Source organism: Antechinus flavipes, chromosome 5, assembly GCF_016432865.1.
Source record: "Antechinus flavipes isolate AdamAnt ecotype Samford, QLD, Australia chromosome 5, AdamAnt_v2, whole genome shotgun sequence".
Classification (NCBI taxonomy): domain Eukaryota; kingdom Metazoa; phylum Chordata; class Mammalia; order Dasyuromorphia; family Dasyuridae; genus Antechinus; species Antechinus flavipes.
This window is the reverse complement of record NC_067402.1, coordinates 102,484,506-102,510,661: the sequence shown is the minus strand read 5'-3', so window position 1 is coordinate 102,510,661 and position 26,156 is coordinate 102,484,506. Positions and strand designations below refer to the sequence as shown.

Below are 26,156 nucleotides of genomic sequence, written 5' to 3'. Positions count from 1 at the left end.
TGCCTAGTTTCTGTCATACTATTTCCCAATTTTCCCAGCAATTTTTGTCAAATAGCGAGTTTTTATTCCAGAAGCTGGAGTCTTTGCGTTTATCAACACTAGATTACTATAATCATTGACTATTGTGTCTTGTGAACCTAACCTATTCCACTGATTTCTTAGCCAGCACCAAATAGTTTTGATGATTGCTGCTTTATATTATATTTTTAGGTCCAGTACAGCTAGACCACCTTTGCTTGCTTTTTTTTTTTTCATTAATTCCCTTGAAGTTCTTGACCTTTTTTTTCTTCCATATGAATTTTGTTAGTTTTTTTTTTTTTTTTTTTTGCTTGTTTGTTTTTGTTTTTTAGCTCTACAAAGTAATTTCTTGGCAGTTTGATAAAAATGTCTTTCTTATAGTGAGGCTAAATCTGTACCTGAATAACACTGAACAAGTGCTTTTTTTCTCCCCTACAAATGAAACTCCTTTGTCTATGACAGTTTTTCGAATATTTGCAGATAAATATCAAGGCTCCTATGAGCTTCTCCTTCACAAAGGCAATAATTGTGACCTATTTACCACTAGGTATATGTGTTTTGAGTTATTTTTCTGTTGTTGGGGATAGATTGGTATTGGTACATCCTCTCTTCTGGACTTTCTTATAATAAAAGGCATGGGTATGTCCACAGATACATCTACATATATACTGGTGGGGTAGAAAATGGGCAGCAGAGGGACATGATGACTATCCAATAACAGCCATGATGTTGATGAGAGTAATAGCTCACACTTAAATAGCACATTAAGGTTTGCAGGGTGCTTAATGCATTTTAACTCATCTGATAACCCTGGGAGGTGGGTGCTATCACTATTCTTTTTGAAGATGAGGAAAATGAGGTAAAAAGAAATGATTTGCCCAGGGACACATGGCTCGTAAGTCTCTGAAATAGGATTCCAGCTCAGGCCTTCCTAATTCCAAGGTCTGCCTTCTGCCAGCACTGTGCTACCCAGTTACCTCGGAGCCACACTGAGTCCGGCTAAATTGTATGGGTTGTAGGAGTCTGTACAGCTCTGGGCAGCCAAGTGATCAAGTCCCAGGTGATCAACTGAGGTAGATAAAGTTCATGAAGGCAAACAGAGTGTTGGAAGTCAGAGTCAGCAAGAAGAGAACTAGAGATCCAGAACTCAGATTGCAGGACAAAGGCCATTTGCAATCTGTCCAGTTTTGTGCTGCTTAAGTGTGGATAGCCCTGACTGCAAGTGAACTCTTCAGGGCTGAGGCAAATTGGAAGGCCCCAGATCACTTCACATGACTGGGTGGGGTTCAGGATACAAAGCAGAGTTAATTGGTATTAATAAGATTCATAAGAGTGAACAAGTCTGAGCTGGTTTGTTTAGTGTTCCTTATTCACGCTGGCACTTTTCCATCTCTTTTCATTTCTGGAATTACCTCCCTCCTCACTTATTTTATCAAAATCTAGGGATCTTTCAAGATTCTGCTTAAAACTCACCTCCTTGAAATAAAACCCAGTTTCTCAAGCAAGAAAGACTCCTATGAAGGGTCTTTTTTTAGCCTTTTTTTTAGCCCAAGGAACCTCTCCCAGAATCCTAATTCCTGTAATATTCTGAGTACTTTTGGGTACTCATTTTCTGAGTACTTATTTGTCACTAGTCACACACCAACCTGTGTATATGAAATTGAACATGGCTTCAAAAAATTAACTGCTTAAGGATAGACTGGGGAGCTGTGAGCGGGCTGCAATTTATGATGATGAGATTGAGGAGAGTAATTGGAACCAAATGTTGGGGTTTGGTCATGTGAATGCATGACAAATTCATAATGGCTTTTATCTTTGGCAAAAGGTAGGCTTATTTATGAGAAGAGGATACAGAAAAAATGAAGAGGTAAAATCGACACCAGGAGTAGTAAATATGAAATAGATTTGGGAGAGCCTATAGTTAGAAAGGAAAGGGTTTTTTCCTCCATTATTACCTTCTCACAAATCTGTCACATACTCATTATTTTTAAAGATACACTAATATACTTGTTTTCCATTATCACCATATCCTCTTCTTTCCCTGCACATCAAAAACACCTAATTTGTACCTAGTGCCCTTACTGTGCGGTGCAGTTTTCCATATTTATACCCTACCTAGTCCATAGACAGCAAATAAGAAAAGGGGTATTTAACAATTAACAACGGAAAAGACGAGTTCCAAAGTGGAAACTTACAATTAACCAGGAGAAGGGGAATATTTCATGAGGTGGGAGAATGCCATTGACTGGCAGGCTATATTCTAAAAGGGATTTAGCATCCTAAAAGAGGTAGTTAGCTATAACAAGAAGAAAGACATCATGAGATTTAGGGGTGGGGGGTGGGAAGAAGGCATTATGTGATGGGCTAATCCAAAAGGGATTCTACAAAAATGGCAGAGGTCATAGGAAGATATATGGGGGAAATTTAACCTCAAGGGTTTGACATAACTTGGCTTTCTATTGTTTATTGTAAGGTTGGATATACTCCACAGGGGGTGGTACTGTAAGATTGAGCTGATTCCCATCAGTGACCCTCCCTGCTAGTCTTAGTGAGTAGTCTTATCAGTACTTTAGGCTTTCTCTACTAACCCCACCTCGTTTCCCAGGACCTTATCACTGTGACAAAAGACTTTGGAACTTTGGTGTACTGAATAAGTCAACAACATTGTTACATGGCAAGAAAAAAATTCATGAAACCTTATGCTCCATTAAATTAAATATCACGTTTACAGTAAGCAAAGTAATGTCCTACTCTATTCTGCTCTGCTTAGATCTCATATGAAATACGACATTTTTTCCTCTCAAATTTTCTTTTTTGTGTGTTTTATTTATTTATTTAGTATTTTTCCCTAGCCACATTTAAAACTTTTTTTAATATTTGTTTTTTAAACTTTTGAGTTCAGGATTCTTTCCCTTATCTCTATCCCCAATCCTTATTAAGAAACCCCATGTGAAGTTATACAAAACATTTCCATAAAAGTCATGTTGTGAAAGAAAACAGATCTCCCACCCCAATAGAAAAAAACAACAAAACAAGCCTCAAAAAACAAACAAACAAAAAAAAAAAAAACAAAAAAAACCCAAAAACTAAAAAGAGAGAGAGAGAATGCTACAATCTATATTCAGGAACAATCAGTGATATGGATATGGATAGAATTTTTCATTCTAAGTTCCTCACAGAGTAGTTGTGGATGATTGTACTACTGAGAATAGCAAAGTCATTCATAGCTGGTCATCCCAGAACATTTCTATGACTTTTACACAGTACGTTTCACTTTGCTTGAGCTCATGTAAGACTTTTTCCAAGGTTTTTTTTTTTTTTTTTTTTTTTCCCTGAGGGCATCCTATTCATCATTTCCCATAGAACAATAATATTCCATGACAATCACATACCACAATTTTATTCGGCCAATCCCCAATTGATGGGCATATCCTCAATTTCTAATTTTTTGTCCTGAGAAGAGAGCTGCTACAAATATTTTTGTACATATAAGTCCTTTTCCCTTTTTTTTTTTTAAATCTCTTTAAAGATTTGGTATTATTAGATCAAAGGATATTCATGAATTTATAGCTCTTTGGGCAAGGATCATATCTTTTGATTATTTATTAACTGGGACATGGCTCTTATTTTTTACAAATTTGACTCAGTTCCCTCTATGTTTGAGAAATGAGGCCTTATCAGAGAAACCTGCTTCAAAATTCTTTTTACAATTACTATTACTAACTGTATTTTCCCCCATTTATTCTATTCTCTATACTCTTTCCCTCCTCAAAAGTGTTTTGCTACTGACCACTCCCTCCCCCAACATGCCCTCTCTTTTCTCACTTTCTCCCCTTCCACATTCCATTTTCCTACTATTTTTCTGCAGGGTAAAATAGATTTCTCTACTTATATTGAGTGTCTATGTTATTTTCTTTTTGAGCCAATTCTGTATAGATTTTGTATTTGCTTCTCTGTGTACATTTATTTTCCCCCAGTAGAACAGAAGCTTCTAGAAAGTAAGGGTTGCTAGCTCCTCTGATTTTTATTCCATTATTTTATTTGCTTATTTCTCCCAAGACCTAGATCATTTCTGATACATAGTAAATGCTTTAAATGAAAACATAACAAAAAGAAAACTGCTGTTGTTGTGGTTTGCTTGAATTTTCTTTCTCATTTTTGTTTCCTTTTTGATCTGATTTTTCTTGTGTAGCAAGATAATTGTATAAATATGTGTGTCTATATTGGATTTAACATATGTTTTTACCATGTTTAACATGTATTGGATTACTTGCCATCTAGGGGAGGAGGTGAGGGGAAGGAAGGGAAAATGGAACACAAGCTTTTTCAAGGGTTGATACTGAAAAGTCATCCTTGCATGTTTTGAAAACAAAAAACTTCAATTAAAAAAAAAAAGAATGATGATTAAACTTTAAAATGTGTCCTTTCCACTCTGTTATTAAACATTTACCAGCATAAATCATTGCTTTCAATTCTAGAAAGTGAGATGGAATAATCAAGAATTTCTGTTTTGAAAATAAATGTACCAGCACTTATATACTGAAATTGTTGTTCCTTCAAGGGAAAAGTTATATTTGTTTTTTTTTTTTTTTTTTGAGGCAATCAGATTTAAATAACTTGCCCAGGGTCACACAGCTAGTGTCTGATGCTGGATTTGAACTCAGTGCTCCTGGCTCCCTGACTGGTACTTTATCCATTACACCTTATCTGTCCTTATACTTGTTCTAATGACAGTCTTTTTTTTTTTTTTTTTTTAAAGTTTTATTGGTATGATTAATTCTGCATTACAATATAAACTATGAGAGTTCTTTTGTAAGAAAATAAAACAAGTAAAACAAGTAATACAGTGACCTCATCTGAAAGTGTTAATTCCATAATTCTTTATCTGTAGAATCTCTTTAAAAAAATAAACTGGAAATCTATTTCTCTCCTCACCCCATTAAAAAAAGAGAAAAGAAAATCCCAAAGAAATAATGATGATGCATAATGCCTCCAGAGAAACAAGTGATAATAAATATAGACTGAAGCATGCTGTTTTTTACTTTCTTTCTTTTTTGCCTTTTATTCAAGTCTTTTTGTACAAAATGGCTAATATGGAAATGTTTTACATAATTGCACATGTATAACCTGTATCAATCAGATACAGTTTCAAGGAGGGGGCAAAGGAGGGGATTTTAAATAAAAATGTGAAAAAAAGAAAACAAATACTGATGTTATATTATAAATTGTTCTTTTGGTTTTTCTTAAATCTCTTTGCATCAGTTATTATGTTTTGAAATAATTTATTTCCTCATTTCTTACAGGACAGTAGTATTCCTTCATATTCATATACCACAACTCATTCAGTCATTCCTCAATTGATGGGCATCTTTTTAGTTTTTTTTTTTTTTTTGTTTGTTTGTTTTTTTACTCTCACAAGAAGAGCAGCTATAAATATTTGAATATGTCCATACAGGAGCTTTTCTCTAGTTTTTTATCTTTTTTGAGGTATAGACTTAACAATGGTATAGCTTGGTCAAAGGTACAAACTATTTAGAATCCTTTTGGATATAATTCTTGTTTTGCTTTAGTTTTGTGAGGCAATTGGGGTTAAATAACTTGGCCAGGATTGCATGCTTATGCTGGATTTGAATTCAGATCTTTCTGACTTCAGGATAGGTACTACTGTGCCATCTAGTTGCCCTCTCCACTCCTTTTTTGTTTTATATATATATATAGTTCATTGCTTTTGATAATGGTTATACCAATCCATAGGTCTACCAACATTATATCATTTTTGTCTGTTTTATCACAGCCCTCTAATATATATTCCCTTTTCTTTTTTTTTTTTAATCATCTTTGCCAATCTGATGGGGGCTAGGTAGAATCTCAGAAATGCTTTAATTTTCATTTCTCTAATTAGCAGTCATTTGGAGATTTTTTTTTCCATCCAGCCTGGGTCTCTTTCCTTGAAAGCTGCTTGTTTATATCTTTGCATCATTTATCAATTAGGGAATGGTTCCTATCCTTATAAATTTGTATCAGTTTCTTATATATCTTAGAAATGAAACTTTTATCAGAGAAACTTGCTGCAAAAATTTTCCCCCAGATAATTATTTCTGTTTGAATCTTAGCTTTATTGGATTTGTTTGTACAAACCTTCTTAATTGTATGCGCTCAAAATAATCCCACTTTGTCTTCTGTGATCTTCTTTATCCCTTGTTTGGTCATAAACTTTTTTTCTATCTATAATTCTGACAGGAAATTTTTTCTGTGTCTCTATGATGATGCTGTTATTCAGAATATTTGTAGATTTTCTCCTTTGGAAATGCCTTGTAGAACCACTTCATCCCCAGCAAAATGTCTCCTGACTTTATAACCATGCCCTGTGTTTGCAGATTGAGTTCCTCCCTTGCCTTATTCAGCGGGCTTGTTTGCCTTTCATTATTATTGACTTCTGGCTATTTCCAAAAATTAAAACCATCCATCCATGAGAGAAAAAAAGAGTCGCCCATCAGAGCTGATCGCCTTCCACCTTTCGTAGCTTATTTGGCCATCTGGATCATGGTGAAGGACAGAGAAAATAGCACTTCCTACACTATACCTTGGTCCCTCTAGCCCTGTCCCCCATTTTCCTTTGGTTCCCATCCCCAACCTCAATAGCAAATCTGAGAGTCTCCAATATCATCAGGACATAGCTGCTCCAAGGTTCATATTAGAAGACATATTTCATATGTTTTAATTAATGAATATTGATAAGAGTAAAATCTATTCTTCCTAACCTTTCCAAGTGATCAAAAAAAGTCTTGTTTAGCTGTCTTTGGAATAACTGCTGGACATCAAGTGCTTTTATCCCTACCCGCTGATGGCTGCCCTACAGGAAACTTGTACATGCTGAATACATGGATATTTCTGTTCCTACCATCTGTGCCAGTGGTATGAAAGTCAAAAAGACATGGATTCCTTTGGGATGCCTATTGACTTAGAAAACCACAAATTAACATTATTTATGTTGTGTTGTATTTTTATTTTATTAAACATTTCCCAATTACATTTTAGTCTAGTTGTGGCCATACTCAGGAATTTTGTAGGAATGTAGCAGAGGTCAGCCCTCTGATCTGCACTGGATATCTGTGTGGCTCAGTCTAAAATGCACCAAGCTTGTCTGATGCAGCCCTTCTGGTTTACAGCCAGGGCATTTGGTAAGCTGCCTTTTGGGATGGGCAATTTTTTTTTCCTGGAAGCGCTTGAGCCTCCCAACTCAGCTGTTTTGATTCCAAAACAGGTCTGGTTCTGTTTTGAAACAGTCTGAAGGTACTTAGACAATCATAGCTTTAGACTGTGGGATTCATTTTACTTGTAGACTCTCTAGCTTTCTCTAAGGCTCAGTTCAAGGACCAGCTCTTAGAGGAAAACTTTCTTGATAATTTCTCAACCCGACTCTCCCTCGTGCCAGTTATTCTCCTTCTCCAATTTGTAGAATTTGTATTTGTTTACTTGTGCGTGTTATTTTCTCCAAATAGAATATAAGAAATAATCTGAACCTTCTCCCTTTATCCTCCCCATTTACCAAGGAGGATGTTCAGTCTAAGACTTTGACTATAAATAAGGCAGAAGTAGGACTATGGAAGTGCTAAATTTCTCTAACATCTATGTAAGTAGATCTTAGCATAGGATATTAAAGGGCTCTTTCTACCAGCTCCATTGTCATTATCTGGCTCCTTGAGGTCATCTGCACAGTGCTCACTGCCAGGAGCATAAGGGGAGTTTAAAGGAATTTCCCAACATCAATAACTGTCAGAGGAACCTAGGGAGTTCCTGTTGAGGAGGACGATGGACGTGGTTAATTACCAAAAATGATTTTAACTTTAGGAAATTTTTTAGGTGTCAGCATGGACCTGACCAAAAAAAAAAAAAAAAAAGGTGAAAATGTGATTAACCCTCGCTCTGTTGGTGAGTACCCATTGTACCAGTTTGTTGTAGCAGCCAGTCACTTCTTCAGCTTCATGGAGCAGCAGCAAGCAGCGGTTTTGGAGGAGAGGAATAGCAGCTGTGAGGGCTGAAGAGGATAGAAGTTCTAGCTGGATGCTGGGAGATGAAGGTCTGAGACGGGTTCTAGATAAGCAGCCCTATGGTTGTGATTTGTTCAGGGAGCATCCCGCCACCCACCAGCAGAATGGGACTCTATAGCAGATTGAGGTCCTTTGGTAAAAGGAGGTTTTCCTTTTAAGAGTGCTTTGCGATTCTCACTTAATTACAAGTTTTGTTATATGACCTATATCTTTGAGAGGATGGACTGGATGGAGACTCAAGCCAAATATGCATAATCATGGTTATTTTAGACATATCACGTACTAAGTGTGGGGAAGCAAAAGTTGCCTCGGCCCCATGCGTAACTCATCTTGGGACAGAGGTGACTGGTTCTCAAAGGCTGTGTTACCAGATTGTAAAGTTGGGGGGTTCCACCAAACCAGAGAGACCCTGCGACATTTCCCTAAGGGCTTATGACCACTTTGGTTGCACTGTGATAAAGGTTTTTTAGACCCAATGGCTCATGGATGCTGTCTGCAAAGTTCTGATCTACGCCAGGGATGAGAGCCCTCCCACTAATAAAATCATCCATCCTACAGGTACCTAAGTATCAATACTGGGCTATGACTGGGGTGTGGCCCAGTGCTCTCAAACAGATTTCAGGCAGCATCAGAAGGCTAAATTTGGGGCTTCAAGCTAATTTCACAGAAAGCCCCTTCCTCCATTTAATGTTGAAAGAAGTTTTCTGTGGAGTTCTTCTCTTGATACTTTCTACCCTACTGAAAATCAGAGACATGCTTGAGTGGTTATCCTTAAAAACTAAAGGGACCTACAAAAGGGCCATCCTTGGCGTATCTATTCAGAAAATCAGGAATGAAATATGTGTCATAATTCACTGGGACTACTAGGTGACAGCATCGTTAGGCCTGGAGTAAGCTGAGGGGCACAGTCCCATGGCAAGAAATAAAATCCTTATTACCTGTTTATGCTTCTCACCTGAGCTTAAAGATGGGAACAGCTTTTAATTCTATTTCAACATGAATTGATAGGATCATAAAATTAAAGCTGTAAGGAAGTTTAGGGACCATTGAGTCCAAATCTTTTATTTTACAGATGAGGAAACTGAGGCACAAAGGTAAATGACTTACCCAAGATCATTCAGTTAATATCTGTCTATCTATCCATCCATCTATCATCTATATATCCATCCGTTTGTCTATCTATCCATCTATCCATTCATCTATTCATCCATCCATCCATCCATCCATCTATTCATCTATCCATCCACCCACCCATCCATCCATTTATCCATCCATCCATCCATCCATCCATCTATCCATCCATCCATCCATCTCTCTCTCTCTCTCTCTCTATCTGTCTGTCTGTCTATATCTATGCTGAAAGATTTGAACCCAAATCTTCCGGCTTTTAAGTCCAGTGCCCAATCCACTGTAACATGGTGCCTCTTAATACTCACACCACTTCACAACCACCACCTCTTAAGGGCATCAGGGGCTCAATAAGGATTTTATATTGCCTGCTTTCCATCCCCCTTGACTATCTTTACCACTGAGCATCCCTCCTTTCCTATCACACTGTCCCATCTAGAGAAACAGCTTTTGAACCCATGTCCAACCCCTTTAATATCCTTTTAGAGGCACAAGGTATAATGGAATGTACCTTCATTTCAGAGCTAAGAAAACCGGGTCTGAATTTCGCTCTGAACATGAAGTCCCTGTGTGGCCTTGGATGCGCTGGTGCAATGGAAGGCCTAGTGATTTATAGAGAGAAGACCAACCTTGGTTTGAATCCTGGGTCTGTCATTTACTACTTGTGCGGCCTTGGGCAAGTACTTTCATCTCAGTGGACCAGAATCCTTGTAATAACAGAGCTGGAGGAAATAAATGATCTCTAAGGTCCTTTCCAGTTACAAATTCTGCTGCCGATGACAGTCGGAATAGCAGAGTACCTGTCGAGCAGGGGCAATCCCCGCACCAACTGTTGCTCTGGGATGTGGAGAGGAAAGCCTGATAAGTGCCGTATATGTGGACACTGAATAATCACCCCTCCCATCAGCATCTTTTCATCAGCTCTGGAAGCTCTAAGTAACTGGGGGTATTACCAGTTAAAGATTTGTTCCTAACCTCAACAGAAAGGAAAAAGAAAACCCATATTTTTTCCTTTTTTTAATATCTAAGATATATATGTATAAAAAAATCCACTTGAATGTCAGTGATGTGCTGGATCCCAAGGTCCTTTTCCAGTGCAGGGACGGAAGAAGCCAGGCTGGTTAGGTTATGTCCCTCTCTCTTGCTCTCGGTCCTGAGAGAGATTTCACCTGGGACCTGGGACATTTTCCATTTCTCCCACAATTTCATCCCCTTCAGAAGAGCCCACAGGGATGGTTTTCAAAATACGTAGTGGCACAAGTGGGATTCTCTCTCTCTCTCTCTTTTTTTTTTGGCTGAGTCATAAAGTCATTTGAATAGCTGTGTCAAGGCTTATTTCTTGTGGAGAAACTTCATTTTATTTCCTGTAAAGAGAAAATAAGGAAACACTTCATCATCCACAGAAAAGAGTTGACTGACAATCATTTCTTGTTTCCCAATCCCTCTAACCTCCATCAAATTGGCCACATGTAGCAGGCTTTTGAGTTCTGGGCTCCTCAGTCAATATAAACCTAATTATTGATTATCAAGCACTTACTATGTTCCAGGCACAAATAGCATCTCATTTGATCCTTACAACAATCGCAGGAGGCAAGTGTTGTTACTATTATCCCCATTTTACAGTTGAGGAAACTGAGGTGGACAGAAATTAAGTGACTTGCATCCTGGAGGCTGGATTTGAATTCAGGTTTTCCTGAATGCAGGCCTGGCACTCTTTCTGTTTGCCACCCAGCTTCCCCTAGATTAAAATGACATCTTTGTGCTCTCGTGGAGTACAAACAGGATTTTAAGGTATCCAGACGAATATAGCACCCGAGTTTACCATCTGTGCTCCCCACAAGGGAGTTTCTCTCCCCTTCCTTTCACAAGTCCCCTTCCCCATTTTTCTGGTATATGACTCAGACCTGAAGAACTGTCAGCAGACTGCTCCCGAGATACTGACAAAAGGGGCATTCAGTGGATGCCATCCCTAAGGAATGAAGGGCCCTAGAAATTCCAAGGATACAGTTAAGTTCTGGACCCTGGAAATTTCCACTGCATTTTCTCTTGCATTAGGCAGAACAGTTTGGTATTTCTTTCTAAAAGATTTTTATTGAAGCTCTTTATTTCTAAAACATATGCAAAGATAATTTTTCACCATTTGACCCTTGCAAATCTTGTGTTCTAATTTCCCCCATTTCTCCCACCCCTTCTCCTAGATAACAAGTAATGCAGTATATGTTAAACATGGTAAATATATAAATCCAATACATATAAACATATTTATACAATTATCTTGCTGCACAAGAAAAAATCAGATTAAAAAGAAAAAATGAGAAAAAACATAATGCAAACAAACAACAACAAAAAGAGTGAAAATGCTATGTTGTAATCCACATTCAGTCCCCACGCTCATTTCTCTGGATACAGATGGCTCTCTTTATCACAAGATCATTGGAACTGGCCTGAATCATCTCATTGTAGAAGAGGGCCACGTTCATCAGAAATGATCATTGTATAATCTTCTTGTTGCCATGTATAATGATCTCCTGGTTGTGTTCATTTCACTTAACATCAGTTCATGTAAGAACAATTTGATATTTCAACTCACTGTCCTTCTCAATATGTCTATCTATAGGTCCCTTGTTTTTGACACATATTCCCTTGGTGGGACATGTGTACACTCCACCTAAATATTTTTAGTATTGTTACTTTATCTCTTTATTTTTTCACTGAGTCATATGTATACTAAGCCTTGGACATAATAAAGAAACTGTAGCTCTCTAATATATCTATGTGCATGCATTTATATGTGTATATATATGTCTGTATGTATATCTATATACATAGATATATAGATATATATAGATATACATACAAATATATATGTACATGTTTTTACTTTCTAGTACATTTTAAATACTACCATCATCTTCCCTTCCTGATTAATCTTCTCTCTCATCATGTCCATCTTTCCACTGGCTCCCTCCCTCCTTTGTAGGTTGTATCTATGGGGACAATTAGCAATAAGCACAAGATTTACCAGGTCAAAACCTATGACATAGCATAAAAAATACTAGACTTGGAATTATGAGTCCCAGGCTTGAAACTTGGTTTTCTATATTTATTAGCATGAGCAAATCATGTAATCATTAGTCATCAGTAAAATGGACACAACAGTTCTTTCACTACTTTCAACATAGGGTTATTATGAGGAAATCTCTTTGTGAATCCATGGAAATGCTGTAGAAATGTGAATCACTACTACTAATTTTTTTTTCCAAATGGCTTAGTGCACAAGAGTTTAGTTTAACAAATAAGTGTGTGATAAAAAGAAAAGGAAGGATTGAAGAAGTATTAAGGTAAGATGATATCAATGAGGGACATTTCATGGGATAAATTGTCCAGAGGGATGAAAACTCCAAATCTAGATCTAAACTGTTAGGGATTAGAAGGAGCTAGCCAAGCAGGATTCTTCAGTAAAAAAATTCAAACAAAAAATTTAGCAAGGGGAAGAGGTGGCTCCCTATTCCTTACCTAGTCCTTTTAAGAACTTATTGACACCACTTTGTTCACCACTGGGGAGTGTCTCCAGGTACTCCTGTGCTCGGACCTCAAACAGACCTGCTGGAAACAGAAATAAGCCTTTTTACTTGTCTTCCAGACACTTCTAAATGCCTAATTTTATTTTAATTTTTTAAAAATAATTTTTAAAATGTATTTTGTTTTTATATCACCACAGTTTTCTCTAATATTCCTTCTCCCCTCCCCTATTCACAGAACCACCCCACAAAAGAAATGGTATTTTTTTTAAGACAGAAAAAGAGAGAGGAAAAAAAATCAGCATAACTGATTGATATAGCAAAAAAAGTCTGAAAATATGTGCAATGTAAAACAGTTGTGGACTTCTTCCCTCTGCAAAGAGGTGGGGATAATTCTATTCTTATTCAATTTTTAATTGATATCTTTTGGTTTTACATTACCTTTATTTTCCAATATATTCCTCCTCCCTTTCTCACCCAGCAAGTCATGCTTTTATAACAAAGTATAAAAAACAAAGGGAAAAAGAAAAACAAAACTAACCAATATATCAATCAAGTCTGACGGTATATGAAGTATTCCACATCCATAGACCTTCCTACCCCCCATCTCTGTAAAGAAGGGAGGGGGAAATTCATCTTATATTTCTTCTTTGGAGCCAATGTCACAACTAAATAATTTTTAGATTAATTTTATAAATTTAACCTAATTTTCTCATTTGGGCACATTTATCCTTTTAGAGATATTCTATTCCCATTTTTGGTTGATCATCAATATGCCATTACTAGTTCTGTGCCTTAAAAGCAATAAAAGATGGAAACAATTTTGGAGACGTTTCCACAGGCAGGCACACTAATGCATCATTGGTGGAATTATAAATTGGCCCAATCGTTTAAGGAAACTATTTGGAACTATGTAAAAAAAGTAACCCCTTTTCCCAAGGAGAGTAAATCCCCAAGGAGATATATCCTCTAATATACACCCAAATATTCAGAAGCATTTTTTGTGGTAGCAACAAAATAAAACAAAACAACTGGAAACAAAATGGGTGCCCCTTGATTGGAGAACAGCACAACAAATTGTGCTTTATTCATGTAATACAACATTATTGAGCAAGGAGAAAAAACAAATAGGAAAAATTAAAAAAAAATTTGGAAAGATTTGTTTGAATTTATGTAGAACAACATTAAAGAGCAACATATACAATAATCGCAATAATATAAAGAAAAGTACTAAAAATATCATAACTCGGGTCAGTGCAATGACTATTGATGTCATAGGACCAGTAATGAAATAAATCTCACTCTTCCTCAGAGAGGTGGTGCCTTATATGTATGGAATGAAACATACTTGTTGGGCGTGATTAATGTAAATATGTCTTATTTAATTGCCTCTTTATCACAAGGGTGGAAAGGGTCATTGAGATGCTTTAAAAGTATCAATAAAGCATTTTTAAAAGTTTCTATTCCTTCAGCCTCAGGGAAATATTTAGTGTAATCAACGCAAATACTTCTGGTATTAGTGGAGTTCTACTTTAAAAGAATCCTTTTAAAGGACTAAGACTTCTTTAATAATCTAACTCTTCCTTAAATATCTTTGTGCTTTGTACTTCCTTAAGTAAACAGGATTTACTTATTTTACAATATTGCTTACAAATATTGCTAGTTGTTTTCTGTGACCAGTTTTCTGAAGCAGGCCTCCGTCTCCATGAAGTTGGGTCTATAACTGTACCTTTCAGAATGTCTAGTACAATTCTTTTTACATAGTGGGTACAATTTAAATCTGTTTTGAGAAAAATCAGAGTTCTGTATGCCAAAATTTGCTAAAGTTTGTTACCCTTGTATACTGATCTGTACAGAGATTTGAGAATATCAGATGGGCCACTATTTCACCTGAACCTTGTCTGCTGAGGATCCGCCGCTGATTCTCAAACTAGGAGCTGGGGTGAGCTTCCTTGGGGCTGGCCCTGAGGTTGAAATGGCAGAAACCAAATCTCTGAAAGATTACTCCTATAGGTTTTGTGTTCAGGCACTAAATTTGAGACATCAAATGCATCTACAAGGCCCTACACTAATACTTCTGGCCTAAAAGTCTAAACAGGGATTTGGGTGGGAGAGGAAAAAACCAGGAGGATATTCTCTTCAGAGGATCCCTCCCTTGTCTTCCTCCCTCCCCCTTTGCTTCCCCTTCTCCCCATCCCTCCTCCCTTATTTTTTTATAGATTCTGGAGGGTGCTTTAGAGGGATAATTTCCTAAAACAAGAGGCTTTGGGGCTAAATCTGGTTCTCTTCAGAGGAATGGAGTTCGAATTCAAGTTGTCTTCCAGTTCTTACTACGTCAGTTAACTTTTAACAAATCAGCTCACCTCTCTAGACCTTTCCTTATCTGTAAAATGAAAAGCTAGGGAAGGGGCGTGGGACACTTAGTCTAAAGGCACCTGTTAACTCATGGAACTTCCCCAGAGCCAATTTCTTTGTCCATAAAGCAGGGATGAGAACACACGCCCTCCCTGCCCCCGCGGTTTGTTACAAGGACCACGTGAGCTTTGGTCAGACCCATGAAAGGCCGTCTGGAGCAGTTTCCCCCACTTAACTAGTAATTAATAGGGTGAACTTAAAGCTTTCCAGAGAAGAGTTCTAGCGCTCCTCTCGCTGGGCTCCCCTCTGTCCTCCCCCCTCCCTCCCAGGCAGACCCCGACAGGCTCCTGACTAACTCAGGTACCCCCCCTCCCCATTCTCTTCCCTCCCGCCTCTTCCCAGATCCACGGTGAGCCTGACCCTTGGCCTCCTGCTTCCGGAGTTCCCGTTCCTGGACAAAGCCCCGGAACGTCTGGGTCTCCATGAAGACCTCCAGGAAGCGCCGGAGACTCTTGGAAGAGACGGCTTTCCGGAAAGCCTCGCGCTGCAAGGTCCTCTCCTCCTTCTCGTTGGGGATCAGGAACAGGGAGTAGTGGCCCACGACTTCCACAAAAAACCGGACGAAGGCTTCGGACACCACCTCGTTCAGGGGGCTGAACTCTGGGCCTGCGGGGGAGAGGCCGGGGCAGAGGGCGTGAGCCGCGGACAAGCGCAGACTCGGGCCTCGCCGCCGGGTTCCCCGCACGGCTCTGTTGCAGGGCACTGACCTCAGAGCCAGGGGATGAATGGAGGGATGGGGAAGGAGGCCCGTGTGTGGTCTGCCCCAGGGGACAGAGAGCCGGCCCGAGAGAGCGGCTTTGTGGCCCTGAGAAAAGAACGGCCCATTGCAGCCAAGAACGTGGCTCTGTATTAGCAGAAGGAACTGCCTGCTTATGGCCATGGAATCACAGTCCGGGGTCCACTCGGGGCCTGAGGTTGGAAGGACCCCACAACTCGCCTGGGACCCTGAGTCTGTCACATTTGGGCAAAGTGGTCAAGACACTTCAGCCTTCTGGGGCCCCGTTGGCTCATATAAAGGGGAAGGGCAGGAGTTCTGGGGGGGTGGGTGTGGGGGAGGAACAGAGAGGGAGAGAAAGAGAGAGACAGAGATAGAAATAAAGACAGAGACAGAGAGAGAGACAGAGAGACAAAGAGAGAGAGAGATAAAGAGACAGAGAGAGAGATAAAGACAGAGAGAGAGGAGAGACAGAGAGAGAGAGAGGAGAAACAGAGAGACAGACACAGAGAGATGGAGAGGGGAGGAGAAAGGAGAGGGAGAGGAAGAGAGAGATGGAGAGAGAGACAGAGAGAGATAAAGAGAGGAGAGACAGAGAGAGGGGGAGATGGAGAGACAGACAGAAAGAGACAGAGACAGAGACAGACAGAGATACAGAGAAAGACACACACACAGACAGAGAGAGACACAGAGAGAGAGGAGAAACAGAGAGAGACAGAGAGAGACAGAGAGAGACAGACACAGAGAGACAGAGAAGGGAGGGGAAAGGAGAGGGAGAGGGAGAGGAAAAGAGAGATGGAGAGAGAGACAGAGAGAGATAAAGAGAGAAGAGACAGAGAGAGGGACAGATGGAGAGAAAGACAGACAGAAAGAGACACACACACACATACACACACACAGGCAGACAGAGAGGGAGAGAGATGATCTCCTTTGGCAATATAGTGAAACATAGGATTCCCTTTCCAGAATAATGGTTTTAAATGCACAAAATAAAATATGTAGGACTGCAAAGGAAACCGAGTAGATTAAAATAAAAATGTACTTGTTTCTCCTCTCCAAGTCCTCAGACCCCCTGATCCCTTAGGTCTAGGATGACCCCAGGTTAGAGCTGCAGCTCCATCGGATGAGCTCTAGGATGCTCTCCAGCTGTGACTCCTAGGACTCCACGAGAAGCTAAGCTCTGAGCATTTCTTCTCCCCTGTCTATTTTGTCTGTTCTTCCAGAACACCCCATTTCCAAGCTGTCTGGGTGAATGGCAGCCTTCTATTTATGACAGAGCAGAGGGCAGTGAAAGAAGGGAAACGATTGGCAGCAGGCACAGTTTAGGTGAAACTTGAGCATTTACCATATTTACAGTCTAAAGGACCCTCATCTTGGTCACTAGCCAAGTCATTCCTCTGCTCCAGGATGTGTTCCAGCGCTACCTGTAGCTTTCGGGGCAGAATGGAATCCTCATCTTCCATCTACAAAGCAGACAGAGCAGCCATGAGCAGTGGGGCAGCAGGGCCTGCCCCAGATCATGGGGACGGGCCTGGCCAAGGCCCAGGGCCCGTCTGGAGCGGACCTGAGCTCAGCCAGTGTGAATCAGGGGATCGGCCTTGGGGTGACCAGCTCCATCCTGGGAGGCCTCCGAGGAGGCCTTAGGGATTTAACTGAGCAATGGGTGCCCAGAACTTAACTTGATCTTGGGGAGAAGGAAAGGGAAGGGAGACAAATGCTACATTTTGGAAGATGAAACAAATTTGCAATACTGACTATCAGCAAAAGGGAGTACATCTATTATCAATGGGAATTTCAAATTCATGGATGACATCGTCATTTGATTTTTAAGAAATTCTCTATTCTGTGCAAGTTTTGATGTGAGCCAAGTTTTTCTGTTCTTAAGATTATTAGTCAGATAATTTCAAAACTGGCCAGAGTTTAGATTTTAATTACAACACATCAAATAAATAAATAAATGAAATTATCACAGAGGGTTGCGGTGCAGAAAGTACTTTGTAATACTTGAAAAAGCTATAAAAATGTGAATTTTATGTAATATAATAATACAAACAATATAATATATAAAATAAAATAACATTAATGTTTAGATACATATACTCTATTACTTAATAAAAATGATTTAGTTATAAAACATATTGTAATTAAACTCCATAGCATTTCTACTTTTGTCCTGCTCTCTTTGGTCATTCTCAAAACGGACATGTACAAGGGAGACGGCTTGCCCATCCTCTGCCCTCCCCTGCTCCCTAACCCAGAAACGCTTCCATAGCTAGAAAGTTGAGCCCATCGGAAGTGTCCCCAAAACAAAGTAAATGGCAGCAGAGCAGCGGATCCTCTTACCTGTCTGAGAAAACGATTGTTTACGAGGTCTACCACAAGGACCTGAGGGATGGGAGAGAGAAAGGGCCGTTATCCGCTGTTGCTGGAGCTCCTGAAATGCAGGAATGCCCGCTGGCTTCCCAGAGCCAGAGCGGAGGCCTGAAGGCAGGAGGGCACTTGCTGTGGCTTCAGGGCCACCACTAATGACAAGGGAAAGTTCTGGTGGGTTGTTCCCAAGTGCTTTAATTCAACCCTGGGCCGACAAGCTGGTACACAGAGAGAGGCCACAGACTGGGCTGTTCACACTGGACTTGGCCAGCTTTTCCTAAGTGTTTCTTAGCTCACTTCAGCTCTGGCTGACTGCGATAGGACAAAAGACAACGGACTTGTAAGTGTTCTCCCTTACACGGACCCCCTCCCTCCAGCTGCACAGTAGAACACACCTTTGCCCTTCGATCAACATCTCGCTGGCCCAGGCCAGTGACACTTCAGAGAGGGATGGGGTCCCGGCTTCCCAGTGGGCTAAGCATGGGAGGCAGGGAGGAAGAAGACCCAGGGTTCTCAAGCAGCACTTGGTAGACTTCCAGCAGTAACTCAGTTCTCTATGCTTTTCTCCACCTCCCTTAGGAACCAGCACCTCCTGCCTTGGCATTTTGGGCCAGGCTAGAAATTCCTTGGAGCAGCTTCCTTCAACTCTGACCTATCTCAAGAGATCCCTGAGCTGTTTTCTACTTTGGAGAAAGAGCCAAGGCTGAATATGATAAGTTGTTCAGGAAAAGTAGGTGCTAACCTTGGCCATAGAGGATTTAAAAGCTAAATTTGATGGTCCTCCCTGCTTCTCTGGCCATCCTCAAAGACTAAAAGGACAGCATTCTTCTAACTCCAGACCTGAAGCAGAGAACCTGTGACTGATGAGTCACATTTGGTTTGAGTTCCAAGAGGCATTTGGCTAGGGGTTTTCAAGGGGGGTTGCCAAGGTCAGCCCCTGAACAGTCCTGGGGAAGGATGAAGAGATATTTAAGAACTGTGTCAATGTTTAAGGCTTTGTTTAGAATGTGTAGGAAATTTTTTTTCCCCTAATAGTCTCTAGAGGTAAAATGGGACCAAACTGTGTGATGGAATCCCCAATGTTTCCCAATCTCCCCCATTCCTAGACTTGTTTGACAACTAGCCAGCCCAGAAATAAAAAGGGGCAAAGAAAATCATTTCATGTAATTTGGAAATGCTGACTAGACTCTTTCCCACTTTGATGACTAGGCTATGAAACAACAGGAACTTAAGGATGGCTTACATTTTTAAAATTTCTAAAAGCACTTCTCTGAAAGAAGGCCCACTGAAAAGAATGGCCATAAATGACCCTGTTATTGGGTGTAGAGAAACTTGATGTTCTCTAATCGCCTTAGGCCTGGGAGTCGGGAGCTAAGGAACAGGAAGGGTTGGGGAGGGCCTTCCTCTGAACTGAAAAGAAACAACATCTCTGCTCAATCTGCAAAAGACAGCCCTGGTTGGTGGGAATCCCTCCAGGTCCGGAGAGAGCTGCTCACCACGGATGGACAGCGGTGAATGGCAGCAGGAAGGCACACTGCTCATCCTTGAGATAATGGGCTGTTAACTAAGGATTCATGGGCAAGGATTCAAGGGTTTGCTGGAAGAAGCGAGAGCCCATTTCTGGGAGCGCTGCGACCGAAGCGCTTTGGAGACCCTCTGTACCTAGCACTCGGGAGGAGAAGCCTTTCTGAGTGGCTCACGGTGGGAACTGGGTTCCTTCCAAAGGCCTTCACTTTTCTCATGGGGGAAAAGGCCCACCTTACAGCTCCCTTTCAGCCGAGTCAGATGATGAAAGGACAGCCCCCAAATGGCAGCGAACGCTCTCCAAGGCCCTTTAAAAGTGCCCCCAGTATGGCTCCTCAAACTTTTTAAATAGGGGGCCAGTTCACTGTCCCTCAGACTGTTGGAGGGCCGGACTATAGTAAAAACAAAAACTTTGTTTTGTGGGCCTTTAAATATAGAAACTTCATAGCCCTGGGTGAGGGGGATAATCGTCCTCAGCTGCCGCATCTGGCCCATGGGCCATAGTTTGAGGACCCCAAGGTTGCCATTCTCTTAGCTGGCTGTAACCGGCTATGTGCCCCATCCCCCAAAGGCACCTCCATTACGGGCACCCCACATATGGGCTCTACAACAGGGGAGATGCGAGGCCGAGCACGGCCCTTCCTCCATCCTCACACTCCCGTCCCAGGGAACTCACCTCTTCCAAGGGCAGCTCCTTGAGCAGAGGCAGCGAGCTGGAGAGCAGCCCGATGAGGAAGGGCGTGGGCGAGCACACGATGTCGATCATGGAGGGCGGCAGCACGGGGATGTAGGTGTGCTGCCAGGTGAAGGGGTAGATGAGGGCCACCATGGCGTGGCAGCACTTGGAGAGGGTGCTGGGGTGAGCCGGAGAGCAGAGACAAGGTTATTTCAGGATGGGGAACAGAAGAGAGCCTAGTGCGGGGAGGGCTGAAGCACTCTTTAATTAAAACTTCTTATTTACAAAACGTGTGCTCGCATAATTTTTCACAGTTGGCCCTTGCCAAACTTTGCACTCCAATCCCCCCCCCCCTCCTTAGATGGCAAGTTACCCAATATATGTTAAACATGGTAGAAATGTATGTTAAATCCAATATATGCATACATATTTATAATTATGATATTTAGAATTAGCTTATGGTGGAAAATGGACTCTTGCTCAAATGTTATTTTATCTTACTGAGCCTGAAAATCTGTACAGTTGACTGGAAAAATTTCAACCAAAGCTTTCCATGCTTATTACCTTGCAATAAAAGCATTTCCCAAACTACTTCATATGTCATTTGGGATTGGATTTTTTTGGGGGAAAAGGGGAACAGAGATAAGAAAATAGACTTAATTTCCTCTACTTTGTTTCAAAATTTCCCCAAAGCCCATCTTACTATGAGGCTATCCCAAATTCCCACCTAAGACTTTTACAGGTTCAAGCCCCAAATTACATAGTAAATGTTGCTCTATAGAGCTATTTGTGGTGGTGGTTTGTAAATTTTACAGATGAATAAATGAGACAGACAGGATTAAGTGGCTTGTTTAGGATCTGAAGTCAGTGTGACAAGCATTAGCACCCTGGATACTTTAGAATCAGCCGGAGTCAGGATAAGCAAAAGTCCTTAATCTTTATTATTTGTTGAAGGGAGAGGAGCGAGAGTGGACACAGGAATCTCTTCTTCCTTCTCCCACCCGGAGCAATCCTTTCCCCCATCTCCCTATACAACAAATCAAGCCTGCACAGAGTAGTGGGCAGGGCCATTCTTTCTCCAAGCATATGCTAATAGAGTATTGTCCAATTGGTGATTAGCCTTAAGTGCTCGGACCTCAGTGCATCAACTCAGTTTCAGCCCATTGCAACTCAGGAAAAGCAATCTTCCCGCTCCAGACCCATCAGTATTCTATCTACTGCATTGCCTATCTATCTGAGTCTTGCTTCCTGGAAAAAAAAAAAAGCTTGTAATTGAGATTTTTATCAATTAAAGCTTCTTTTTCTTAGTAACTATCATTGATCTTCAATGGGCAATAAGTCCTAATAGTTTTAACTTTGATTCTCTCTGTGTCACCTACCCTCCCCCTTTTATTCTACTATCAAGCCATCACCTAAACCCATTAAGGGTATTCCTTAGGTAAAAATCAATCTGGGGACAATCTGTTTATAAACCACAGTTTTCCTGAAATGTGAATAATCATTTACTAATTTTTCTGTTTTATGAGATTATTTCCAAACTTTTTAGTTCCACAGGAGTTATTCAAGAAAGATGAATTTTCTAGAGAGTCTTGGTTTATCCCCCTAACTACTCAAGCTAATCTTTTTTCTTTCATTGTTTTGAAAAAAAAAGTTTTCCAAAATATGATGCACTCATCTGCCTTTTCAAGTCAGATTATACTAACTAGAATTTAATTATTTTCTTAAAGAGTCATTAGGAACGTCAATTACTGCTCAGTTTTGTAATATCCTTTGAGGGTCTATTGAAGTATGCAGTGTGTCTCAGACTGTGCTGTGCTTTTGAGACCTTATTGTCTATATTTTATAATCTGTTAGGTCACTAGAGATCATTTTTCTTTACTATCAATGTACTTGTACTCAGCCCTTCCTTTCCTGTTTCATTTGCTATTGTTGATGTGTTGTAGATTTAGAAACAAAATAAAAATGCCATTAGACCTGTATGTAAAAGAAGATAGATTTTCGAGTAAATTTTTGAGACTAGGGAATTGTCTCATAAATAATGTTCATAAACTCTAGAGTGTGCAATTTTGTGAATCTTATTTTTATTGATGTCTTTGTTTCAATATTGTCTTTAATTCTGAATATATCTGTCCCTGCTCCTCATACCAGTGAGCCATTCCTTATAACAAAAACTAAAGAGGAAAAAAAATCATTCAGCATAACCAATTTAGCAACTTCCTCTGACAATAGATGCAATGTTCCATATTATAGTCCCCAACTCCATAAGGGAGACAGTGAAGTACATTTTCTAAACTATTGGGAGAGCCAAACTTGGCCATCTGATTGCTCTCCTGGACTTTGTGACCTCCACTAACTCATCATCCTGCAACATGACCTCAACAGTGCACCTCATCTTTTCCCACCTGGCTGCAGGACTTACTCCCGCTGGGTACTTTTATTATTTATGTACTATTCATGCATTACTCTTCCATCAATTACTTATCTCTATATTATTTATTTTTATCATACATATTATTATGTATTTATTACTTATGCATGATTTATTTATATTTATATGCTGTTATTTAATTCCACTCTCTACCCTTTTCATGTCCCTTTTATATGTTGTCCTCTCCTATTATATTGTTAATTTCTTGAGGCCAGGTGCTATATGTAGAGTGATTGCCACATAATAGGCATTTAATAAATGGCAATGGACTGTGCTTGATATTTGGGATCTTTTTTGTTTTCTTTTTGCTTCTTGGCTACATTCTAGAAAGAAATGGTTGCAGAATTGCTCATTCTCGATAGCTGAGTTCTGGATTACAGGATTGGGATTTCTTAAGGTTAAGGTCAGTGGAAGTAGGGGAGAACCCTCCTGATTTACATTAAAATAAAAATATTCTTATCTCCTAAGGCACTACTTAAATACTAGCTTCATTTAGAAATGGAATAGACCCATCTGAAAAAATGGTCTAAATGAAGATCTATTGAAAACAAAGAGATAGATTTTCTAAGCCATAAAAAATAACATCTTTTGTAGGAAAACAGTCTAAGAGAAAATGAGAGAAAATAGACTACACAAGGGATTTAATAGCTTTGAAGATTTATGATTTTACCAAGTCATAAATATGGATATATTTGGTCCAACCTCCTTCATTATACAAATTAGGAGACTGACATCATGGTGGTTGTGACTTGTTGAAGACCACCCAGATGGTAAGAGTCAGGGGTTTACTGGAGCTAGCTTAAGAGAGCCCACTATTAAATTTTTAGCATAAGCATTTATACCTCAAAAATCGGCAAACACAATAAATCACAGCTTGACTAATTGTTTTAATTATTATATGGACTTAGGAAATTGATGGATAAAAGTGCAGTCTACACCTAAAAGTATGTTGTGTGAACAATTTTTTTTTTTTTGAGGGGTAGAGAACTGGTTGATAAATAATGACCAGCACACACCAATACAAACTGAGCTTCAAACTCGGGTTCTGTGACTTAAATTGGAGCCCTCTTTCCATCTCCCCATCCTCCATCCTCTCTCCAAGATGATCTCTATGGTCCTTTTACATTGAGTTTTTTTTCCTTTTTCTCTTCTAATGGGAGGGAGGGCGTGCCAGGGAGAGAGGGAGGGAGAGAAATGGATTTGTATGTATTGAGTCACACACATATCCTTTTAACTCAAATGTCATGGACAATGGCAAGAATTTGGAAGGTTTGCCTTTTGCAGGTCTGTCATTGAAAAGATACGAATACAAATATTAGCAGTAAACTTCTCAAAAGCAGGAGCTACATTTCACTTTTTAAAATCTTTTGGTAATCCTTTCAATGTCTAGTATCAACATAGGTCTTTATATATATAATATTATAATATATTGCATATTTATATGTATTTAACACATATATAAATATGTGGGTGCATATATATACACACACATACTTTATCTGATATTAATTTTTAAACATTTTGAGTTCCAAATTCTCTTCTTCCTTCTAGCTTCTCCCCCATTCACCGAGAAGGCAAGTAATATGATATGAGTTATAAGGGTGAAGTTATACAAAACATATTTCCATAATAACCACTCAACATAAATCTTGAAGATTTATTGGATCAAACACTGGTAAATGTGGTATGGGGCTACTTATGTACAAAGTATATGGAAAGGCAGGATGCTATAGTGGAGAGAGAACTAGCCAGTCAGAAATTTCTGGGTTCCGGTCTCACCTCTTCTCTATACTGGCTTTATAACCCTAGAAAACTCATTTAACCTTTTAGTGCTAGAGGCCATTATTTCTCTCCCTCCCCTCTCTTTCTTTTTCCCTCCCTTCCTTCTCTGTTACACGACTAGTAAATCTCTGGGGCTGAATTTGAACTCAGGTCCTCCTAATTCCAGGGCCAGGACTCCACCTGGTTGCCCTAAAAGGTGATTCTTCGAAACTTTAAGTTCTGGAGAAAGCCAATGGATCTGAACTGAAATGACAAGGGAAGTTCTGCACCAGGAGCTCCCTACCCTGATGAATTCCATTTAAAACAAAAAGAGGTAAAATAAACTTTGGAACCTCTGGGAATTCCACTGAATTTGTCAGTCTTGTTTCTATGCTATCAATCTATGGCACCATTGATATCATTTTGTTTCTCCTTGATTGCCTTGGAAAATATTCTTCTGTTGAGTATGAAGAAGAAAAAAAAAAAGCCTGACATAGGAGATTCTTTCTCCCTTCTCCTCTAGCTCCTTCACCTCCCAGAGATATTGGATTACATTTTTCCAAATTAAATCTTGTTGAGTTATTTCCTGCCTGGATCATTTAATCTCCCTGGTTCTCAGTTTTCACAAATATCTATGTTCTTCAATACTCAGTAGAGTTCTAAAATACCTCCTAGAGCTGGAATATCTGGACATTTAATTAACACCATAGTATGCCTTTCCTACTGAATAATCACTTCAGAGAGGAGAAAGGACACCAGATTTGATAATACCAATTAATTAGTGTCTTGTTGCTCTTAAAGACCATCCTCCAGGAGATATACGCAAGTTGTTCCCTGAATATCTGCTCTTTATCAAAATAGGAGAACACAACACAGTTAAGTCAAACCTTCCATGAAGGGAGATTCAACCAACAAACATCAAATTCAACAAATAGCTATTAATTGCCTACTCTGTGCAAAGGACTGTAATTAGTTCTAGAAATACAGGCATGAAAAATTTACAAGTAAGTGCTCAAAGAACTTAGTATCTAATGTGGGGAGCAGAGTGCACAAATGAGAAAGCAGGTAGAAGATTTGGAAAAAGCATGAATAAGTTGGAGAAGGAAAGTTTACTTTCATTTGGGAGGAGCGAGGGAAATCTTAGGTAGAGGAGATGTCACCTGAGTTGAGTCTGGACAGAAGGCAGGGAGGGACATCAAAAGAGAGATATTTAGGGAATGGAGGAATCCACTGCCAGTCTGCAGGAGGGCTCAAGGAAATGCAGAGACAAAAGAAAATACAATGAAAATGAGATGAATAAGTAATCCATTTTGACAGGAATATAAAGTGGAATTTATGAGAAGAAATGTAAAGATAAGGAGGAACCAATCATGGGAGATGTTGAACACTGAATTTATATTTTATTCAGTAGGCAAGTGGGAGTCACCAATGGCTACAGAGTAGAGAAATGACATAAAAGAAAAAAAAAACCCTCAATGTATAAGGAAAATTATTCAGATGTGGGAGCTTTAGCTGACAGAAAATAGGCTTGGGGCAGAAAGAACAGTTA

The 26,156-nt window shown here is 39.7% G+C and overlaps 1 protein-coding gene across 2 annotated transcripts in view; it reads right to left on the bottom strand.

Annotated features, from left to right (window-relative positions):
* Positions 1 to 10,199: 10,199 nt before the first annotated feature.
* Positions 10,200 to 26,156, bottom strand: part of DENND2A (DENN domain containing 2A) — a 105,633-nt gene continuing 89,676 nt past the window's right edge. The window contains exons 15-20 of one of the 2 annotated variants that reach the window (XM_051963529.1): positions 20,419 to 20,596; positions 18,192 to 18,233; positions 17,194 to 17,311; positions 15,494 to 15,739; positions 12,714 to 12,803; positions 10,200 to 10,561 (exon numbers count right to left, since the gene is read on the bottom strand). In XM_051963529.1, the coding sequence (XP_051819489.1) occupies positions 10,530 to 10,561; positions 12,714 to 12,803; positions 15,494 to 15,739; positions 17,194 to 17,311; positions 18,192 to 18,233; positions 20,419 to 20,596 (706 nt within the window). In that variant the 3' untranslated portion in view covers positions 10,200 to 10,529. The remainder of the gene's footprint in view (positions 10,562 to 12,713; positions 12,804 to 15,493; positions 15,740 to 17,193; positions 17,312 to 18,191; positions 18,234 to 20,418; positions 20,597 to 26,156) is intronic. The other variant, XM_051963530.1, reaches the window with a different exon arrangement.